The 24,090-nt window shown below is 33.4% G+C and overlaps 1 protein-coding gene across 2 annotated transcripts in view; it reads left to right on the top strand.

Moving 5' to 3' along the window:
* The first annotated feature begins 270 nt into the window (after nt 1-270).
* The window catches only part of LOC410637 (nuclear receptor coactivator 3), a 92,325-nt gene continuing 68,505 nt past the window's right edge, over nt 271-24,090 (top strand). The window contains exons 1-2 of one of the 2 annotated variants that reach the window (XM_016917003.2): nt 271-1,700; nt 3,305-4,431. In XM_016917003.2, the coding sequence (XP_016772492.2) occupies nt 4,403-4,431 (29 nt within the window). In that variant the 5' untranslated portion in view covers nt 271-1,700; nt 3,305-4,402. Of the gene's footprint in view, nt 1,970-3,304; nt 4,432-24,090 lie in introns of both variants that reach the window. The other variant, XM_026445882.1, reaches the window with a different exon arrangement.

Below are 24,090 nucleotides of genomic sequence, written 5' to 3'. Positions count from 1 at the left end.
GCCATTATACATAAGAAAAAAAAATAAAAATCGTCAATGTTTGTTTTTTATTTATAATTAACTATAATTAAATTAGTTCCTGTTAAAAATAAACAAGTTTCTGAATATTTTTGAATAATAATGTAAAAACGTAGTTATATACACATATATGCGTATATGTATTATATTATCAGTAAAAGTTTATTTCATACATCGTATAATACAAGATAATTTCTTTTTTTTTTTTGTACGTTTAAATATAAAAATATAATAATAAAAATTTCGAATGGTGAATTGCATCGGGAAATAAGAAATATAAACATTCTATGAAGCGATAAAGGAATAAGGGTACAAATAAAATTGATGGCACGCATCATCATTCGTATCATTCCATGTGCTCATCAGAACGGAGAGGGTCGTGCACTTGATATTGAATCGTTCGTGCGTAATCGTAAGTATTCGGAATGGATCGGGAGTGATCGTTAGAATTCGACAGTATTCGATGAGTTGCGGTACACGGAGCGCAATACGGCCGCCGGAGCCCCCTTGCGATAAACAGTGGTGCCATCTAACGGAACACCTCCCGTCTTCTCTATGACTGCAATCGTTGCATGGAGTCAGTCGTTTCACGAATACCGCGGGTGGTTTGCGGGAAGGCTCGCTGCCGCCTTTAGCCGTTGCGCGACGGATCGTCCGTCGTTTCGCGGTCCGAGGTTCGTCCGCGTGTCTTCGACCACCTTTCCCGCCTGGATTCTTGTGCAATTTTACTTGTCGATTTGAGTGACAATCGCGAGCGATGTAATCGTGCCCTGACGTCACGAGGCTAATCAAGTGCACACACGAACGCAAATACAGGCGCGCGCGCGCCTGCCATTCGTATTCGTATACACGGATGGTGTACGTAGCCGCGCTCGTATATACTACATACAATACGTATAGAGCTGTGCATACGGCTAAACTGATACAGAACGAAGGAAAAGGAAATAGCGAGATCGTGAAAGACAGAGGAGAAGAAACGGAAACAGAGAGATAAGAAAGAAAGAGAGATATATGTGCGTATACATATATATGTATGTATATATGTATATATATATATATATATGTATATATATATGTTGCGTAGCAAGAGAACGGTAATAGAGAAAAAGGGGTGAGGCATAAAACATATACACGGAGGACAAATCATATTTGCATATTCTATGTAGGTTCTACAAGTCTTACCTTTATAAAACATTATGCGCAAATATTGCGAAGAAAAAGTTGAAATGGTAAAAGTATCGACATTTTTTCATTTACAATGTTCGACCATCGATTTTTCTCGAACGATATGTTTTTGTATCTCGGTAAAGGATTTCACGTTTTCGACACGTGTGAGACAAGGCTATAAAATAGAATAAAGAAGAAAGAAGAAGAAAAAGAAAAAGAAGAAGAAGAAGAAGTGAGAAAGAAGTATCTACATCTCGTGGCGCCCCGTTGTGTTTTTCTACGGAAAACTGCGCTCGCAACCAGCGTGAACTTTCAAAGTGGAAGAAAACGTTCGGCAAACCCAGAATAAAAATTTCTTCAAAAACGATAAACAAAAAACAAAAGAAAAAATTAATCTGTACGCGCTTCATCTTATCTGATCGATAAAATGAAATGAAATGAGTGAAGAAGCAAACGAAGAAGTTTGAAGTAGAACGAACTTGGATGAACAAACAAGTTTTATTCCAGTCGAACCGGTCAGTGAGTGTAATATAATTTTTGTGCGTTATCATTGGGATATTTTTTTTTTCTTTTTTTTTTTTCTTTTTTTTTTTTCTTATGTGAGTTATTATCACATGTGAGTATAAAAGTGTGTACATGATTGCGGGTGTTGTACCTTGTTTGTGCGATAATAAGAAAGTGGGATCTCTACGTTCCGTTTTTATTAACTTGTCGGACGGTCCACTGCTTTGAGAGTCAAGTTCGTCGCGCTTCGCTGTACGCGCCGTGCCTGGCGCGCACATAGGTATTTACTTATTTCCTCGCGCTTTCGGTTGTATTTTGCGAAAAACTTTTTATTCGAAACGAGATGAAACATCTCTTCTTTGTGATATTAAGAACTAATATCGATAAGTGTAATTGTAAATTAGGACGAAGTATTTGCTTTTCCAATTCTTCAATTTTCAAATTTATCTTCCATTTTGTACTTTTTATCATTATTTAATTATTTTTTTTTTATAAATTTGATTTTCAAAATATTATTAACAATAATTAATCGCTATTAAAGAATTAATACAATTTGACGCAAATTTGACGCAATGACGAACATTATTATAAATTTCAAATGATTAACTTCTTTAATTTGCGATTAATATAACTTATATAAAATTTTTATATGTCATTAATATTAAATTGATAAATAAAAAATATTGAAAAAATAATGATTCTAAAAGATATAAATAATTAAATTATAGTCAAAAAGATTTCATCTCAGTCTATATTGGCATTTTTTTTTATTTGAACAGCAAGAAGATTGATTAGATTGGTTAGATGGATAATTTTAACTTAAGCGAAAACATTTTCTCGCGTTTATCTTTGATATCAAAGAATTGGTTAATGAATTTTGAAATTTGATGGGAAAGTAGTGTCCGTGGAATATGAAATAGAGAACGTAAGCGTCGACGACAATATCGATCAACTTTTCCTAAACGTGCCTCGGTCTACATATGTTCGGAAGCAGAATGGGGTGTGGACATGCGCATATGCAGACCATTGTATTAGTAGTGCGTCGTCAAGTACGACGCCATGTGATGCGTGAGAATATGATACAGTAATAAACATTCTTCGTCTTAAAAAAATAATCTAATTAAAATTTATATAAATTAAATGTGTTTATTATTTGATTTATTAATTGATATAATAATAAGTCGATAATAAGAATAATTGTAGATGTAAAAAAATTAATATTAGAATTTTGTACCTATTCACACATATGTTAAATGATAATTGAAAAATTTTTATTATTTTTTTTTTTATATAATTATAATATTTTGAGAATTTATAACTATATAAAAAAAAATTATTGTATAATAATGACGAATAAGTAGTTTATTAAAGTGTTACAGCGTTAAAGTTTCACAAGTATTATATTTATGTTTTATTGCATCGGTTTCACTTTCCGCTTTGCTTGTACTACTTACTCGATGCAAAGAATCTTGGATAAAATATCGCATCAAAAGTCTCCTCATTTTCTTTTCCTATATTTCAATAACAATTTTCACTTATTCGTACGTTTATCATTTCTAACAAATCGGTTGTTCATTCGATCTTTTGTTTAACGATTATTTTTCTTCTTTAACAGGATCGGCAAGATTACGAAGAACTGTAACAAACTTCTAGAAGGATGAAAAAAATTGTGGAAAACTCAAAATTCCAGCAAGACGATTCCCAAAAAATATAATAACCATCAGATAATTGGCAATTGAGATGTCCTCTGCTTAGTATCTTGGTGAGAATTGCCTGTCATTGAATATTTATAAGCGATTCCAGATTTGGAGGATAAACAGAAAACCTGAGATCGTTCCTGAATAGTAGCAACGACAAGTTAAAAAAATAAAATATCTAGGATTTCTATTTTTCGCCAGTAGATTACGCATACGGTTAACAAATCTGTCTATATGTACGTGAATAAGTGAGAAAGTGGCGTGTCGAAAAGTGAATCTGATGTTCGAGGGCGAAAAGGAAACGACGACAGTGACGGTGCTCGGTCGATAAATAGAGTTATATAAAGTGCAGAAAGAAGATCAAAGAAGAAAAATGTGTACTTAATCTTGATTTTTTTCGCGAGTGATTTTACGTTGGTGACGTGAACAGTGTCTATTGTAAAGAACATCCCGAATGTCGGTAAATAAAGAAGCATACGATTGAACGATGCAATTAAGAACGCGTGTTCGATCAGTGAGTGTCGGTCGAGAAAAAAAAACCTATTCGTTTTGATTTGATTTTTTTCTTATTTCGCATAGATTCAAACGGGTGACGAAACAAGAAATAATTTAGAGTGAAATGAATTATTATTTTTTCCATTCGTCATTTTGTAAACTCCCGTTATGTACTTGATTTTGATCATAGTTTGGAATTTGACGTAAAAAGAAAAGAAAAGAAAAAAAAGAAGCAAAGTTTTCGCGTTGAACGGAAGAAAGGAAAGATTTCGAAAATTTGTCGCATTGGAAAAGTGTTAAGTTGGTGATAATAGTGGGTGACGTTTATTGATTCGCAGTGGTGATATCTTTATTATTTGATATCCATATTATTGGTTGTAAAGGTATGGTGAAGAAAACAGGTTAGTGGTGATAGTGGCATATCGCGTAGAAAGAGAACACTCGACTGTGACTCTTAACTCATTACCACGGATTTCTCCCGGCAGTTTGACACAACAGCCATCCTCGATGAGAGGAGGCACATGTCCATTGCTGCCGCTGAAAATGCAGGGTAAGGTTTTTTCCCCTTTCACTTTATTTTCTTCTTTTTTTCTCTTATTTTTATTTTAATCTTAAGTTGCTTATAACAAACGGGAAATTTGTCCCCGTTCAACGTCCAATTTGTACATACATCGTTTATTTACTTAAGCATTTCAGAGATCACCGATTTCGTTACTTTGATATCGTGATGTGTTTCGCATATGTACAAGAAAATTCACACATGTTGCATGCATTGGTCGAAGTTAAGATGTAAAGCAAATGAATCTGTTACTTAGTTGTTTAACACAATTAACCTCTTAAGTGAGAAATTATATGGGCGAAAGTTTTATATACATTTCCTCCGGTCTCCTTATTACCATTTTTCATTTAGCTTAAAACTTGATATAATAGTTTCGTGTATAATTGTATTATTTGTAATTGTATTATTTTTCCATGCAAAAGTATTATTGTATTCTATAAAATTAAAGATGAATCGATATATATATTATATTAAAAGTTTAGAAAGTTTAATTGTTGTATATATCATTTACTTTATTTTTCGTAATGCATTAAAATATTAAATATTTTGCTATGATTTTATATATTTTTTCCTCATATATTATTTGAATTTTATATTAAACGGTGTATAGTAATCGATGTTAACTAATGTGAATCATTTATCAAAAGTATTGAAGAATATTTATAATTTTGTATATTTGTTATATATACATACATATGATGATATATTAGTCAAGATTTGATTAATAAAAAAAAAATAAATAAATAAAACAGAAATGGTTCCTAAAATTACAAGAGATCAGATAGAAACGATACATAGAAACGAAATAAAAATATTTTATGCGTTTTTTTAAATGCGTATCATTTTAAATTAACGAATGGTTTAAAAGAGATTGAGCATCCCGAATATTGAAATTGAGCATTTATATATCGAGCAACAATTTAAAGTAATATTTTTATTATATTTATATCATATTTAGCATCTTATCGTATAAAACAGGATAATTGGAGATAATATTGAAAGATGATATGATAGATTTCAGATATTAGAAATTAATGAATTAATACACATGTATGTGCGCGCGCGTTAATGAATGAATGAATGAATAATAATAATATTTATAATGGAAGTTTATGAAATATCTTCATTTCTATTCGAAAATATCGATGATCGACATTCAATTTTCATATCATTTTGTATAACGAAGTAATTTAAAAATTTTTTTCTCTTATAAACAAATAATAGAAAATTAAATAAATTTAATTTACGATAAAATCGACCTTATTCTTAATCCACGAGAAAAAGAAAGAAAATGTTAAATTATCGAGAAATTCCATACAATATCTTACGATATAAAACCTACTATTACAGAAACGACTAGTCAGACAAGCCTCTAGCGAAAGTGTTAACGTTGATAGAGCCACGAGAAACAACAGACAAGCAGCGAGATAGTTTTAGGCAACGTGTATAACGGGAGGAGTCTTTCAGTATACGAAGAAGAAGAACAAGAAATAGGTATTTCAGGTAGACGGGCCTCGAGATAGGTTCAGTAGAAACTGGAAGAAGTTGAATGTAAAAGGTTTCCTTTAAGGTAGAGAGAAGGAGATGAGCACAAGAAAAAAAAGAAAAAAAAAATGAAAAAAAGAGCAGCAGGTGTCGGCACAATTCAAGTCTTCAAAGGGAAAGAACTCTTAAATTTTTTAACTTTTAAACCTAACAACGAATGATATACGCGTTTCTTTCTTTTTTACTCATTTTTCATGAGAAGATTTTCTGTACAATTTCTGTACACGCGATAAATATTAAGTCATTAACGATTTTATATATATATATATATATATATATATATATATATATATATATATATATATATATATGTATGCATGTTAGAATTATTTTTAGTAAATATATTTGACAAATATATAACGTCAAATCACGTAGACTTGTCGATATATTCGTATGATTGCTAACATGATTTTAATGGCACGAGAAATGATTTTCCCGTTGCTTAGAGATAGGGGAAATAAATCATAAGTGGCGAATAATCGTTACAAAATCAATGGTCTCGTCAACGAGTATACATATATACATATAAGTAGAGGAAAATAGAAGGAAAGGGTGTTGCTATCGTATGGTGTGAAAATGATAGTAACATTTTTAAACACTATTAGACAACTTATTCGATAAGACATTGCGTAATGATACATTTATTTCCTTGCTTTGTATTGGGAATACATAGTATCGCGTACTTGCATAACGATGGATTTAATTCAAAACAGATGAAACGAAACTTGAATGTGTTTTCACGTAACACTGAACGCGTCGAGGCTATTTCGTTCTGTCCAGAGAAAAAGATTTGGTAATCTTGGTTTTAGACTCCGATAGCATCGATGAATACAACTTTTCCTTCTTTTCCTTCGTAAAATTGCGATAACTTTTTATATCTCGCTATATCTCGTTATGCTAGCTCTCGACAATATGTTTTATTAGCTCGTAAATAAGATTTTAGAAACTCTTCTCTATACTACGTCAAGGTACATTCGAAAATAACAGCCTCCAGAACGAATTCCTTGACTCGTTTTCAAGCTTGCCGAACAGAGGATAAACGATATGGAAGATAATCTCATTTGCGCGTCTCCTATATATCAATTCTCTTGTATTAAACAAGATACAATAGTGTATCGAAAAACAAGACATCCACCAGTCATTATTGAAGAAATTGTAAAGGCACGCGAAATATAAGATAAAACGCGGCAAGACCTGATTCAATCGTAAAAAAGAGAGAAAGAGTCGCGTGCGAGACACATGTAGCGAAATAGAAACTTGGCTTGCTTTGACGTGGGCGTTGCAAGCCTCATCGAAACTATACAACTGATTCATCATCACGAATCGATCGCAAGGCGTTACACTCTTCGTGAAACAGTTTAATTAAATTCATGTTGTTCATCGTGAAACAATTGCGTCCGTTAGGAATAAAAGTGTGCAAATTAATAAGAGAGTTAAACTAAAATCGCGGAGTTAGAATAAAATGAAAGTTTCGCGTCATTCTTCGTGACCTGTTTTATGGTGATCGTTCTATTCGACGATATCACTCTTCGATGAACGCGGAAATAATGAATTTTTCTCATTAAATGCACCCGACCGGTCAAAATAGCGATCGATAACATTAGATTCCTAAATATAAAGTGATGATGATAATATAAAATTAAAAAATTCTAAAGAAAGTGTAAAAATGATGAGAGAGAGAGAAGAGAGAGAGAGGCAGCAAGCAAAATCGGCCCGCGCGATGTCCATCGAACAGCAAGTTAGCGTATAGTAAAGTCACGTGGTTGGTGCCGAGTACAGCCGAGAGCCGAGTCGAATCGAACCGAATCGCTCCGAACCGTGCCATGCCATGCCGCACCGCACCGCGCCAGCTTGGGATATAGATCCTCCGGTGTACGACGCAACGTTGCCAACTCATTGCTATGAAGCCGGCCGGCTGCTGCCTCGATCGGCCGACTCTGTTCGTCCGCTTGCTCGCCTGTATACTTACTTGCTTGTCTGTCTGTTCCTCCGCTACCTCGTTCATTCGTACGTCGTCCGATCATCCATCCGTCCGTCTCTACGGGAAAAATAGCGTTGCCTTGGCTTTCTTTCCTTGCCTTGCTTGACTCACGCCCTGACCGCATTTCCTTTCGCGAAAACACCTTTAATTTTCGATCACTATCCAATATTCTTTTCTTCTCTTCTCGTGAAACGAAGCACGTTGTCATCCCATGCATACATCGATGATGTAATTTCTTTGTGTTTCAACTTGGTTTACTATATTTTGTATAATATCATATTTTGAAAACGGGAAGATAATCGAAATTATGGTATCGTTGCATGGATAAATTTTTTTTCCATTTATTTCCCATTTAATTTGATCAGTTTTAAAGAATAACGTCGAATAAGTTATAAGCGGAAAACAGAGATCTGGCAACGTATATGTTTCTAAGCACAAGGTAAAAATAACATGGCGTAAAATGCACCGTTATGTATCCTGTGTATATATTTATTATGCGTAAACTTACACAACGCATCATTAGTACACGCAATCATTTGTTGCATAACGCATAATGAATTAGTAATCATTCCCAGAGGAAAGACATTTTACGTTACGTGTAATCTGTATAAATGGCAAGTACCGTTTTCTCGAATAATATGATACCAATTAATTTAGACCTATGAGGGCATCGTCGACCTCGGTTTCGATACTTGGAATATAATTTTACGTAATTTCGTCTTCATGGTCAGTATTTAGAAACCGTACCGTTATCACGAACAGTGACTGTTTGTTTCTTCGAGTTCGGTCTCCTGGATTCGAATTTACACTGCGTTTTGCTTCGTACAAATAACGCACAAATCGAAAAAGGTTAGGTTAGGTTCTAGTAAATTTTTTAGATCAATTTCAAATTTTTTCAAATTATTTTATTCGCTTCGTATATTTTAATCGCTAAATTTTTGCCATAATTAGTATTTATATTAAAATATTCAAATTTAATAATTTTATAATATAAAATTAAATAATAATCGATTATATTTCGAAAAATGTTTTTTGAACTATAATCGATTTTTTTGTAAATTATATTTTTTTTTAAAATATAATTTGATTTCGTAAAAAAATTTTTTTATTGTTCAAATTTTTTTAACAAAAGATCGTATGATATTAAAATGATTTAATGTTTGAAAGATAATCGGTAAAAGTAGAAAGATTAATTGGTGTTATTAAGTGTTATATATATTGAATAATATATTCAAACATACAAAGGATGATAGTTTAAAAGCTAATAATAACATTATTTTTATAATAATATAATTTCTATTACTTTTCTGTAGTTTTATCCATATTTTTTTAAAGTTTCGATGATATGTATGAAATTTCATCCCATAATTTTATTTATTTCATCTTTAAATTTATAATCAATTTAATAAGAGAATAATTCGAACAGAATTAATTAATGGAAGATTTGATTTATGAAAATAATTAAAATATTAAAATTACGTATTTTGCAAATATATTTACATATTTTGAAAATAATAAATAAAAATATTTTACGATATAATACGATATAAAAAATAAATACGATATAGTACGATATAAAGTAAAATATTCTATAAGAACGATCATAATTTTTTAAATACGATAATCTTTTCGTTCGATACATTAAATATAATAATAAAAGTAATACGGTATTTATCATTGTTTGTTTTATTTTATGCACAAATGTGTTAATCAATTTGATAAAATTTTATCACGACTTTCGTTAGAAACTTGTAATCCAGGTTACCGAAGTGAAAACATCAAACTACTTCAATTTCATCGTGGAAAGTCTAAGTTTTCGTTTTTAGTTTTTTCTTTCTTTCTTTTTCTTTTTTCGTCGGTTTCGTTGAATTGCTATTTTAATTATGCTTATTTATTCATATATAAATATTGCAGATACATAGTGTAGCACAGTATATATGTCCAAGTTACAAGATTATGCGAGTTTCTTCACGTGGAAAACTCTCAAATCGTCGCTGTTGTCGGCAGAGTGTGACACGGAATTGCGACGTTGCCAATGTTGCAACCACTCAAGGGCAGTTCACACCGTGTCACTGTTACCTGAACGAGTAATCGTATTAATCTTGTCATGCGCAGTATCGACGCTGCAATATATTTGCAAATTATACATATATTAGAAATCTTTGTATCAAGTAATTATATTATATACGTAATTTATGATATAATATTATATACAATGGATAAATGGAAATAAAAAAAATGAAATTAAAAATTAGATAATTAAATGATAAAAAGTGGAAAATTTAATTGGTCGCAAAATAGGAATATCCAAAGAATTTTTGAACGAAATGATTTAATCTAAAATTAGAAATGATTTATGAACGTTGGATATGAATCACTTAGGATAGATTTAGGGTTTTAGAATTGAGGATCGGTGTACACGGCAATCTAATTTGTAATCTTCTTCATCAAGCTTCTGAAAATAATAATATCATATCATGGGGAAAGTCTAAGATAGACAAATAGAATTGTCTAAAATATCAATAAAATATCAATTAATTAAAACTTATAAAAAATTGAAATTTTTGAAATTAGATATATGTGCAAGTGAAATTTCGAGAAATAAAGAAGCGACCAAAAAAATAACGAATAAAAAAATAAATTAATTGGAAATATATCAAGAGATTTGAAACAATCGCAAATTTTTACTTAGCGGTAAGCATCATAAAATATTAAAAATTTATTATTATATTCGACACGAGAAATCCCGGTCTTTTTTAAAGTATCTGAAATTTGTAGAGAATGGAAGTCAATTGCTTCTCTCGCGCGAATCTTTCATTTCAACCGAGACACGGCTCAGTTTATTCTTCGCGCTTGATCGCGAAAATTGACAAGAACCTTTTCGCTTCTCTTTCCTCGGTTCACGCCTACGTAACAGTTTCACGTGACCAGTTTGTCTTCCGTTTTACGGAACTTTTAACTTTGTTTCATGTCCATGAATTTTGATTATTCGAACGGAATAAAAAAATTCGGTACACGAATCTTGCGGATTATTGCTTTCTCTTGTCATAGTATATAACGGACGTTGGCAATTAATCGCAATGGATAAAAGAAGAATAACAGTCACGATGACTGTATGCCGGTGTACGTGTATGGAGTGGCGAGAAGAAAGTGGAATAATTTAGATTATCTTATTATTGTTTTTTATTATTGTATAACAAGTGTAAGTTGCGCGATGGAATAGATTATTAACGGATTTATTGGTATTGAAAAATAATTACAGGGCATGTTTCAATGATCGGGAAAATTTGCTCTTCATATTTTCTTTTTACTTTTTTTTCTTTTACTTTTTATTCGCGTAATCGTTATTGAATTAGATAGATAATCGCCACTATTGTTTGGATTTGCATATTTTCTTAATTAATTCATATCTATATATTATCTATTATATCTATGTATTATATATCGTATATCGATATAACAATAGTTATATTTACAATTATCGTAGTCGTCAATTTTTTTATTTGATCAAATTATTATAGATATAGAAATTTTTTTCTCTTCTTCCTATGTAGCAGAGATGGGATAAAAAATTGGTAGACGTTGGTAGAAGAAAATGGAACAAAGTAATAATTGATATTTGTCGCGAACCGAGGAAAGCAAATGGCAAGAATGGAAATGTTTGACTCGTTATGAGTTCGTACACGGCAAAACGAAAGGAAAGTGACGTTGGATACCGATCGTTGTCTTCGCACATAAGTACATCGTTTCTTTATATGTCGCGCGTGTACACATATAGCTCGTAAAAGTATCGGATTGAAACAAAATTTCATCTTTTACTTTTCCCTCTATTCTTTATTCGTTAACCATTTCAGCCATTTCATTACGAGCATAGTGCAGAGAAACAGGAGAAAAGTCGAAAGAAATTTCTATATACGTTTAAAGCTTGCATTTATTTATAAGATAAAAAAATTGAAACAAATTTTTTTAATATATTTTAATTTGTTTAAAAAATAATAATTTGTTTATAAAATAATAATTTCACAATTCAACAAGAGTTATTAAGTAATTTATCATTACGAAACGAATTACGAATTACAAAATTAAAAATTAAACGATCAATCGAGTTATTAATCGATCAGCGTTTGTGTGTGAATAGATTTATGAATAGATTAATAATTATTTAGTTAAAATAATCAATGATAATAACGACAGTTCGTATAATTAGGTTTTAAAATATCACTGAAATGTATAATTGATATAGATTATTGATATAGAAAAAAAAAAAATTCTTTTTTTCATTTTGATCCGAGTTATTTTTTTTTCATTATATTTTTAGAAACAGATATATAACACACGTTCTCGAGAAACTAGTATATAATAAATAAACGGAAAAAGACGGTAATCGATCGTCTTATTTAATAATTCGACTTTGATTTAAATGAAGTTACGAACGTTGAGTACTAGTATAGTAGATGGACGATGTAAAAAAAAAAAAAAAAAAAAAAAAAAATTAAGCGAAAGCAAAGAATATTTTCTTGTATACATTAATTTTATGAAATGTGAAAATTAATTAATTTAAATATGGATTTTACTATCTCTAGAAAATACGCTTCCATCAAGCGCGATAATATAAAAATAAAATTGTAATTGCAATTTTAAAATAAATTGCAATTTTAAATTTAAGTTTTGGATACAACTCGAAGGATTTTGAGGGAAAAAAATATTAGGGAATATAAAAAAGGGAGAGGAGGATTATTAATTCGGAAAAAGATCTAAGAGTTATTATTCCATCTATCGGAAACAAATTTATTATAGACTTCGATCGAACGTTACGATCACAGGACAAATGATATATGTATATGATATGTATGCGGTGTACTTAATATATACAAAGTATTTACACACATTACCGTTCTCGAGATATCTACTCGTTATGTCGTTTTTAACTAGATAACGACTGTCGTTCGGTGCTAACTAATCAGATATCTCTTATCTGGCATGGGGCATCTACGAAGAGCAATTAATGCCGGGAGATCGTATCAAAAATCGGGTTTCTTTACATAACGGTGGCATGACATTGTAGTCCATGCGTAACCAGACTATCCGCGCGATTCAGTGTCCACGTTTTTATCGTTGAACAGGTCTGACCAGATGGAAAGCTAGAGTGTCCATCTCTTTTCCTGTTTTCTCGTAGGATATTAATTGGGAAAAATTTCAGGAAGAAAGGGACAAAGTTGCGCGAAGGGAAAAATGGAGGCCAATCGCCGTTAAAATTAATCGTATATCGTTAAACGGTAAGAAAATTTCAAAAATTTTTAAGAATTTTAACAATTTCTTTATTAGGCAAAATGAACGATATTAGATAGAAATATCTGTTGGTGCCAAATTCTCTAGGATAAAAATTAAATTAGCGTTTTTATTTCGGTTTCAGTTACGAATTGAAGATAGAAAATAACACGTCTATTTTAGTTTTATCCGTGAGAATATCTATATAACAAAATCTTTCGCTTAAATACCGTTCGTATTTTGATCGTGATATTTTATTCGTTTCTCAATAATAATTATTTTAACATGATTTTATAATAATCGAATCATTAACGCATCATTTTTACAAGCCAATTATAACAACTTTCTCGTTAAAGTTATGCAATACGACATTCGCGCATCACATCGAAATCTTCATTAGAGAATTAGAATTTGATTTTGTTGAACGCGTTATCTTGAACGTAGCATTGTATAGGCTGGACCTAAAATAGTTTAAAATGCCTATTCTTAACCGAGAACCGAAAGGGTGTAAGAAATGCAATTCTTCTATCGTATGCGAACGTTTATTTATTCGTCTCATCTGGTTTCGGCTGTTTTTTAGCATGGTCCGTGATAGAGGTTCTCAATTGCGAATCGAAGCAATTTTGTAAATTTTCGTTACAATTAATGAACGTTATATAATAAGATTTATTATAGAAAAAAAAGAAGAAGAAGAAGAAACATCGAGAGTTATTAAAATTTGCAAATTTATAAATTAATATAGTATATTCGTATATTCGTGTACGAATATATTTTTTTTTTAAACACGTTCCTTTAAAAATCTTTTCGCGATATGTATTGTATTGCATTTGGATTTTGTAATCGTTATCATCGATAAAATAAAAAGCGGTACATTTTTAAATGGAAAAGGTATTTAAAAAATAAACAAAGAAGAAGGAGGGGGAAAAAAATAAAGAAAAAGAAAAAGAAAAAGAAAAGAAAAAGGAAAAAAAAAGTTTTTTTTCTTACTTACACCGCGATTATTTCATCATCCAAGTTGAAGTTCGGTCGAGATTTCGACATTACTCATTTTTAATGATGTACACATGGAACAATTTCAATTGAGAAATTCCTCGCTCGTAAAGAATTGTGAAATTCGTGAAATATGTTGCGATAAATTCATAAGGCAAAGGTAGCGACGTATGTATTCAATTCGAAATATCTATTATATGCGAAGTAACGAGAAGAAAAGAAATTTGCGCAATTTGAATTTTTTCTAAAATAATAATCAAATAAAAATAATGATCAAATTCATCGAAACGATAGAGGAATAATCTTTTCTTTCAATATCATTTCGATCGTTCCTTTTTAATCGTTATTTATTTCATTATGTGTCATAGAGAAGAGTCGAATCACGCTTAGATGATGATTCAATATATCCGTTATCGAGGCTTGGAAAGAAAGGAAGAAATAGATGATGAGAAAGGAAAAGTATAGTTGAAGAAAAAAAGAAAAAAAAAAAAAAAGAATAAAATGCATCCTCGTCGTATTTTCTTCTCAATCTTGTCTCTCGTCAGTTACGATTGCGATTGTCGACGCAGTCTAAAAATTAGACAAAGTTTATTGCGATTCTTCATCGCAACGACGCAACCTATTTTAAATCGAGTCTAAATATCGTTCTAATCTTGGAACGAAATTGTAATAATAATAATAATAATAATAATGATCGCATTGTGAAACAAACGCGCAGTACGAATCGTTGATAATTCAAATATTTTATTTAAGAATAACACGTTCCAAATTCCAAAATATCATTTTACTTACCTATTCATCATTTCGAATCGATATTTTCAATAGAATCGAAGTTCGTGTTCGTCGTTCCATTGAATCGCGCGGATAATTATCGTTTTGTTTTCGTTTAAGCTTGGAAAGCAAGTATTATTTGTAAAATAGTGAAATAGTATCTCGATTTGAAACAAATGCGAACAAATAATTCGTCAAGCGAGAAAAGTTAAGTGAAAAGTTTTTCTCCAAGTTTGATTTAATAACGGTATTGGTAAAAGCTTGTTTAGCCGATTGATTCTATCCTTGGGTCATCGTTGAACTTTGACGCGAGAGACGCGAGGTTGAGTTTCCAGTAATAATAACCCAACCGAATATATTATTCAATTACAATTTTTGCATTTACAAGTACATTTTATATATATATATATAATTATTTAACGCGATAATATTTAACGATATTAATCGCATAGGTCAATTCTCTATTACAGGAACAATTATAATGGTATATCGATAAGTTAAATAGGTTGGAGTATCGATTGCGAGATCGATTAGATTGCGAAGCTTGAAAATTATTATTCTTAAAAGCGGAAAAATAAGTATGATTGATCTCTTGCTATTTATGATTATTATACGAGTAGAATCCAGTATGATTTCGTTCGTTCGATTATTATTTTGCAACAAATTATTTCTGGCGAAATATCAGGAGTAACGAACGAGTCGCGCGAGTTATCTTTCAAAGATAAAGAAAATAGCCGCCCGTTGAAAACGAACGAGCAAGACCAAGTATTTTTCTCGCTTTTTTTTTTTTGCTCTGCATCGTCGGCGAATTTCCAGAGGCGAGGCAGAGAAGGGATTGTTTCGTGTTTGTTACGCGCGTTTATTGTACGTTAGAATCGCGAAACGGTTCGATTATCGATCGATTACTCGTACGTTTCGTACGAGTGGTTCGAATCCACGATTTTTTCGTCAATTTTCCATCCGTGTAATTATTATAAACGGTATTTCACATCGGTTCAAATTTTTTCCTACTCTCGTGATTTAACAATCCGTGTACAACCGAGAATTGGATACCGTTTCGCGCGATCAATTATACGTTTGTTGCGATTAACTTCACGCAATCGGGTAATTTGTAAATTGTTTTCTCATCGAACAATGTCGTGGGGCTCGCGTGTTTTACTTATCTCTCCTCTATTAGCGAAAGGTTGAAAAACCAATTACCGTACCGTACCGTTCGTTGTATTTCATTCACCCGATCCTTTTCTCTATGTATTCGAAATGCATATCCCATTAGACTTTCCGACCACGCTCAAACATTTTCCATCCTGAAATTTTTAAGCCTGGAATCATCGTGCGTCAAGTTTTCCATTCACTCGTAGTTCACAACGAAATCTTCGATTCTCCTTCGCTTTTTCTCTGTCGGAAGAACGAATAGGAAAAAAATCGAGAGCGAAGCGTTAGAAATGGTAGGTGAATTACAAGATTGTATATACGTTGCACATTTTATAAGCAATTTTGAACAATTCGAACGTTTCATTCTACACTCTAATAATTTTAATTCGTTTAAATTTTACTTGTTTTTTTTCTCTCGTCTATTTGAACAACTCTAATAATAGCGGTCTATAGCGTTTGCAGGCATAATATACAGGCATGTAAGAACGTTGAATCAAAAATTACACGTTACGCGTACTAATTTTACCAAACGTCCAACCGTCCTGTATTCAATGGAACTCGCTTACACACCGTTGCACCGTCGTGTACGCAAACGTGTACAAATACAAAGTGTTCGACGTATTAGATTGTCGGCATTACCATGTATATACACGCGTTTATATCGATAACGTAACATTTTATTTTTTTTTTTTTTTTTTCTCTTATTCGATTTATTCGATAATAACAACAACAACGAAGAATTACAAATTAGGTATAAATAATGTATTTAATCAGCTTTACCGAGTGGGAATTATTTAGAATTATTCGAAATAATCGATTTTTGTTATTATCAATCGAATGAGAATTACGTCATGCAAATTATATCGCCTCTTAAATACGATTCGTGTATTTTCGTAATCGTCAAAGAAAGAAAAAAAAAAAAGAAGAAGAAGAAGAAGAAGAAAATAATTTGAATCGTTTTGCATCGTTGCATCGCATAAAATAATTATTCGCATTCGTTTATTTTCACGTACTATTTTAAATGACGGATAAAGTAATGCGATGATACGGAGATGGAGAAGGGAGAAAGAAAGGAAGGGGAGGGGGGGGGTGATATCAATAAGCGTGGTAAATACGTTATTTTTAGTAGCTTTAGTGCGTTTAACCGCGGTTACTATACTCTACGAAGAAGAGATACGTTTAATCGGTGTGTTTGTTCGCGATTCGTGATATCGATGGATGATTTATACTTTGAAAAAGGTTTGCCTATCGATGTTAATAATCGCGTTATAACGATATAACGTTGGGTATAGCTCGGAAATATGGAAAAAATTTTTCCGTCGTTTTTTTTCGACACCCCGAAAAGAGGGAAAGATCGAGCGGAAAGAGGAATATAACGTAGAACAAGGTTTGGCGTTCTCGTTCGATCCTTTGAACGATCGGATCGTGTAAGACGAGCCGATACTTTTCCAGTTAGGACAAAGTCGGAAGATTTTGAAAAAAATGTCGAGGTCAAGAGCGAAAGTTGGGGAGCATTGGCGGACCTTGATCCGAACGTGACTTCGCACCACTTATCGGGAAACGGCGTCATCGTAGACGTACGTGGTTCGTTTCAAATCGAAGTCGCGCTTCTTATTTCTTATCGGTGAAAAAAAAAAAAATGGAAGAAAAAGTTCGAGAAATCGAGAAATTCGATTAAATAATTTCGTATTATCGATTTTATATTATTATTTATATTTACGATAGTTGTTCCTAATTATTCCTTGATTTTGATATTATTACAATTTATTCGTAATATAATACGCCAACAAAATTGAAATTCTATCCAATTTTAATTCGTTTCTCTCGATTTAACGCGCGATATTCGATCAATCTTTCACATGGGAGATGTTTCTCGTTTCTTGATCGTTCGTCCTCTTTTCTTTCATTACAATGATCGAAGGATTCAATTAATCAATTATATCATATATAAACAATTTTCGCAATTATCTATCGAATAATTATAGACGTGGAAGACGCGGATTATCGCGTGTCCTCGATCGATGGGATTTCCGATGAAGCGAATAATTTCGAGGATTAACAACGAGGATTAGAATAGGATAGATGGATGCAAGAGCCAAATTGAATCCACTTATCTCTCTTCTTTCGATCCATCCAAGATACGTCGTCTTTTCATGGATTCTAGAATACACGAAGCAAACTCGGAACGAGCGACTAATTCTTCATTAACATCTGAAAACGAATAATCTGTACGCGATTTTCATATTAGCATGAAACAATTATATAATCGAAGCGAAGGTTCTTTTTTTCTCGTCTCCTTCCTGCTTTTTTTTTCCCGCAAGATGAAAAATTTGTGCAAGCTAGCTTAACACAAGCCGGTTAACGAAGGGAAAAAAAAAAGACTGCTCGAATATCGATTTATTTCACGATAATCCAGTTCAAAGATCGCGTAACGATCCCACCGTTATTCGTTTCATCGTTTCTTCGTTTTCAATTCGATCGAGGTTCGATGTTAAACGATCCTAGAGACAACGATAATACACGAATTATCGATCGTGGATCGTTTCGAATTTCGTATATCTCGATCGAAAAATTATCACGACACGATTTCGTCCCTTTTAATTTCCCCGTAAATGCTTATTTACATTGTTAAACAGGATTCTCTTAACTATTCTCACGGTTCTATTTCCGTTATAGTTGATAGTAGGTAGGTAGATGTGTTTTATGTTTTCCGTTCTCGAGGAAATCGGTGTCACTGATGGAACGAATACCAGCTGACGAGGATTAACCGGCCTCTAAACCTGAAACCACGAAAATTGATCCGTCTGAAGTTTCTAATAGGTCGACGCGGTGGTTTCTATCGTGAACAATAAAGGTACGAAGCAGATCTTTTAAAAGGATTTATCCTCGAGAGAAAGAATAATTTGTCATATTTTTCTGTATATATTTTCTGTCAAAGAGATCGAAATAATTGTTGAGATTAAGATGTTTAATAGAAAAATTATTTGCTCGTAACACTATTTTTATTTTTCTCGATAATCGATTAATTCGTCCGTTCGTCGAATATTTGAATTCGAAGCTCCTAGATTCTGATCAAACAGGTGATCTCTATAATTAGAAAAGGCGAAAATGTCGGATCGGAAGAAAGATCGGTAAAAGAAACGATCGTAAATTTACTCTCGAGAATTAGCCCACATCTCTATTCGCGATAGAATGGAAGAAAGCGTCGTTATAAAAGCGCGTTTGCGCGAAAGTTCGTATCGTGGAAGAGATTTTCGGCAAACGAGTTGCCGGACAACCGGTATTACGGCATTGGCAAATAACATTTGACCAAGCTCAGCGGAATGAAAAAGCGTATTTGAAGTGTGCGTTATGCAAATCGAGGATAAGTAAGAGCGTGTTTGTAGAAGTCAAGGGATCGAGGTAAAAATGTACTTGAACGTGTGCGTTTATCGCTTCGTAATAATTCGCCGGGTATCGCGATATCTCGTTCCGTAATTTTGTATTTCATTTCAATTCTTGTATCGTTCTCTATTGATTGTTATATTCATCGTGTTTTACCTTTTTATTGTTGTTTGTTCTTTCTTGATCGAAAGAGAAACAAATTCAAACATTTAAAGAACATTTGCTATCTTTATCTTTATCGTGAGAAAAGTTTTCGTTCCTTCTATTTATTGATAAATTAGAATCTCGAAATTTAATTAAAAAACGACTCGAGAGAAATTGATCGCATTCAGTGGATTATCGAAACGTATTTCAGTTTCGAATTTGGAAATTAACGAGACGAATTCGAAATCGGTATCGAAAAAATGGGAAAGTAGAAAAAAAAGTCGAAGAGAAGGACGGGAGAGAATCGAAGGCGGAAAAGAGAGAAAACGAGGAAACGCGAGGAAGGTGGGCGAAACATTGTAGCGCCGTTCACATTTCATTAAGCGTGCGATGCTCGAAGAAACTATCCGTGTACGAGGTTTAACGCTTCTCCCTGGTCAAGGTATGGAGGGAGAGGGAGAAAGAGAGAAAGAGAAAGAGAGAGAGAGAAAGAGAATGTGGCGCGGAAGAGCGAACGGGAGAGCGAAACTCTCGGTCGAAACAAATGCGATAGCGAGAAAAAGAAAGAAGGAAAGAAGGAAGGGGGTTAGGAGGAAAGGAGGGGGGGGGGGGGCGTTTGAGAAAGAGAGGGGGAGAGGGAACAGAAGCTTCTCACGGAACGAGTTGGAACGGAGCGACTGTTCCATCCGTTGTTAACCCTTTGTTTTATGGCTTTTTCGAAAGTTACCGCTCGTGGCGTTGTCCTGTAAATTTTAAACGCGTTTTCGGAAGAGGCGAAAAAACCGAAGGAAAACGATACGCGTCCGGTTCTCCGAAGATGACGCAGATACGTAGGTTCGCGTGATCTTTGCCGATTTTCGTGCGAATCGAAATCTCTCGGAAGATAGTAAAGGTTTAGACGCGTAACATTCGTTGCATCGGCTAATTTGTACGGAAGGATAATTTGCCTCCTCTTTTTCTTTTTCCATAATTAGGGGTTTGACCGGCATGTTGCTCCAACTAACGATACACATCGATACATTTTTGGAGAGACTTTTTTAAATTATCGAGAAATGCGCAGATATTTCCCACGCGATTGGACATTTGTGTTTTTAATTCACGCGGAATTTTTAACGATTTAATCGTTTTTAATAGTTCGATTCTAAACATTTATATCATCATTATAAATTATATTACACGTATATTTTTACGTTCGAAATACGCGAATGAAATTTTCAATTTATCTATCGAGATTTTTTTGAGATTGTTTCTTATTTAGAATAAAAAAAATGATAATTGGATGATGGGTACGGAAAAGTTTAGTAAACATAAAGATTTGTTGTATATAAGATATAAGTTACACGGAAAGTTATTAGCCGATCCATTTTGAAACTCGGTCGAACGCGATATTTTTTTTCTCCTTTGATTTTCGAATTTGTGATCGCATACGCGTGCCAGCATCTATCGTTTATGAATACATTAATCGAGAAGTTGTCGCGTCTCGTAAAAGTCGAGTTGAGCGACACGCAAGATCAGTTCACGCGGTAAATTTAACGAGATGAGTTCCTACGTACTTGCGTTTAATATCTCGTAAACGTGATTGCGATGGCGGAGTTTTTATTGTAAATCCGTGACTGGAAATCGATAATGATCAAGCGTTATTCTTTCACGGTAATATTTATACACAAGCGACTTTTAAATATCTTTTAAATCTGCTGGTTATCCCCTTCTCTGGTTCGTCCTTCTCTTTTTTTTTTTTCTTCTCTCTATTTGGTAGTTTCGTTATTAAACAGGACCTGCATCGATAGAGCATCGTCATCGAGTCCATAATTGTTCGATAGTAGGACGAAATAAAATAATCCCTTCGGATAAAAATATCGAAAGGGAAATTTTTTGTGTTAAAAATATTTCGCTCTTTTATCCAAATCGGATAGATACTTCGATTAATTTTACTTGTTGCCGATTTCCTCGAAATATTATCCTTTCCATATTGAAATTTCTGCGAGGAAAGATCGCGAGAAATTCTTGTTTCAACGTGTTTCTTTAAGAAATGAAACGTATCCTGAATATCGCGAAATATGATTCTTCTCTTTGTTCACACCTGCGAAGAATATCTTTGCGTAAAAGATATTTTTGATCGATTAGAAAAGTCGATAACGATGTCGATAACGAACGAAGGAAGTATTTGGTGGAAATCTTCTCGGTTACATCTCTTGGACCATCGCGCATCGTGGATGGCACCGATTCGAATCAGAAACTCTAGATATCCGGCTTGGCCTGCGTCCAATCCCTGTGCCGCAATCAATTTACTGTTTGTCGTGCGTTACCTACTCGTTTAGGGACATCGGACATTCTTTATTATTTTCCAACTCGTATCGCCCGCCCCTTCCCTTTTCTTCCCGAATTTCTGCAAAAGAATTTCACCGCTGTTGCAACTCGTGCCACCTTGTTCCTTCGTTTCTACGTTTCGTTGTTTCCTAATTTTATACTTTGACACGCGTGAAAGCGGCCAATTCGCCGATCTCTGTAACATCTCTCGTTCACATTTTCTCGAATCATCGATCAATCATCGAATATAAAAAAAAAAAAAGCTCTTTTCAATAAGATTTTCGAAAGAAATATTATCGACGTGATTAATCGCGTTTTAAAAATACAACTCGATTCGCGTTTGATCAAAATTTAAATTTCTGTAGTGCGAATATTTGAAATATTTGAAATATTTGTATATTTTTATATTACCTAGCTTCCGTATTTCTTACACTTTGATAATTTTAAACGATCGAGATTATTTCGTGAAATAAAAAAGAATGCGATTGTAAAGATTTTCGAACGAGTGGAAGTTTCTGGAAAAATTAAAATGCGAGAAATAGTGGATGACGTCGCTTTGCACAACGGATGGTACGTGTGCGATGGTATTAATGAAATATAATAATATGATTTTATTATTCTACGAATAAATCATCGCAACAGCGTTACGACATTACTCTTCGTTACTCGATCACCTCGGAATGGAAAGAGCAAACGAGACTGGTCGAGTCGCATCGCATTTTCGACGATCTTTTATTTCCCTTCCCTCGTACAACAATTCTCGACAAATTCTCTTCTTTCGAGTTACTTAAAAATCGATTAACAATCTCCAATTTCCAACGATTCGTTCTTCTTATCTTATTTTGCCTGCAATTTTCGATCGACGGGTCGCTATGATGAATAGTTTGGATCGCGTAGTAAATCGAACCACGTATTGTAGGCGCGTAGTAAAGGGATCCGTGTATGAATCCCTCGATGAACACGCTCGTTCAATTGCATCGATCCGCCCCGTATGATAAGAGAGCAGCAGGTGTACGGCGTAAATTTCGAGATGGGAAGAGGAGGGATTACGATCGAACGTGGTCGTGGTTGGGTAGTTTTGTTTAGAAAGTTACGCGACAACGACGACAACGACGACAACGACGACGACGACGACGAATGGCCATGGAAGTGTGGACGTGACACAAGCTCACGGCTCGAATCTCGTCTCGTAGTGTTATGCCACAACGTGCTCGATAGCAACGGGACACGGTACCATACTATATATATATATATATTTCTCTTGCACGAGATATCGATATCTGGCCCGAAGAAAGTGGCCATTCTTTCTCGATAAACCGCCGCGTATCGAGGCTGTATCGAGGCTGTATCGAGCTTGTATCGAGCCTGTATCTCGCTTCGTTACTAATATTATTTATCATCTCTGGTGTTAAGAGAGATTTCTCGAACGAATTTGAAAAATCCAAGATTTAACATCGAAGATGCAACAGCGTTAAAGTAAAATGGCGAATATGGAACGACGATAGAATCGGGTATGATCCGATTCTAAATATTCGAAACGTCTAATTGACCAGAAATACTTTCTTTCTCGTTCCAACGTTTTCGCTTCGAATATAATTAGATTTTCATCTTAAACGGGGATTTATTCGTCGTCTCAACGTATATTTGTTTTCTTTAGGTAGTTATAATAACGCGTTGTCATAGCTCAATACCTATAACGTGCTAATGCGTGTTAGTCATTCTAGATAAATATTACCGCGTTGAGCGGACAATTGTTTCTTTCATTTCTCTTATATTTCGTTTACTCTGCGCAATCGTTCGGAGCGTATAGCCTCTTAATTTTCGTGTACACAAGAGGAACGAGAAAACGTAAAAACGTATAAATTCTCTCGCGAACGAGTATATTTGAATAATTTTTTAACGTCAATGGAGAGCATCTAGTAGGTTGTTAACATTGTCGTTGCTCGAAAATCCTTTCGCAACGATAATTCCAAGAGGAAATTTATAAAAAGATCGTTTTTCGTCGTATCCATCTGTCCATCCATCGTTAGCACGCGGTAATAACGCGATAATTTAAATTTCGTTCGACGAAAAAATAGATTTCGAGTAGCTCGTACGATTTTACTTGA

The sequence above is a fragment of the Apis mellifera genome, linkage group LG16, assembly GCF_003254395.2.
Source record: "Apis mellifera strain DH4 linkage group LG16, Amel_HAv3.1, whole genome shotgun sequence".
Classification (NCBI taxonomy): domain Eukaryota; kingdom Metazoa; phylum Arthropoda; class Insecta; order Hymenoptera; family Apidae; genus Apis; species Apis mellifera.
This window is presented reverse-complemented; position numbering and strand designations above follow the sequence as displayed.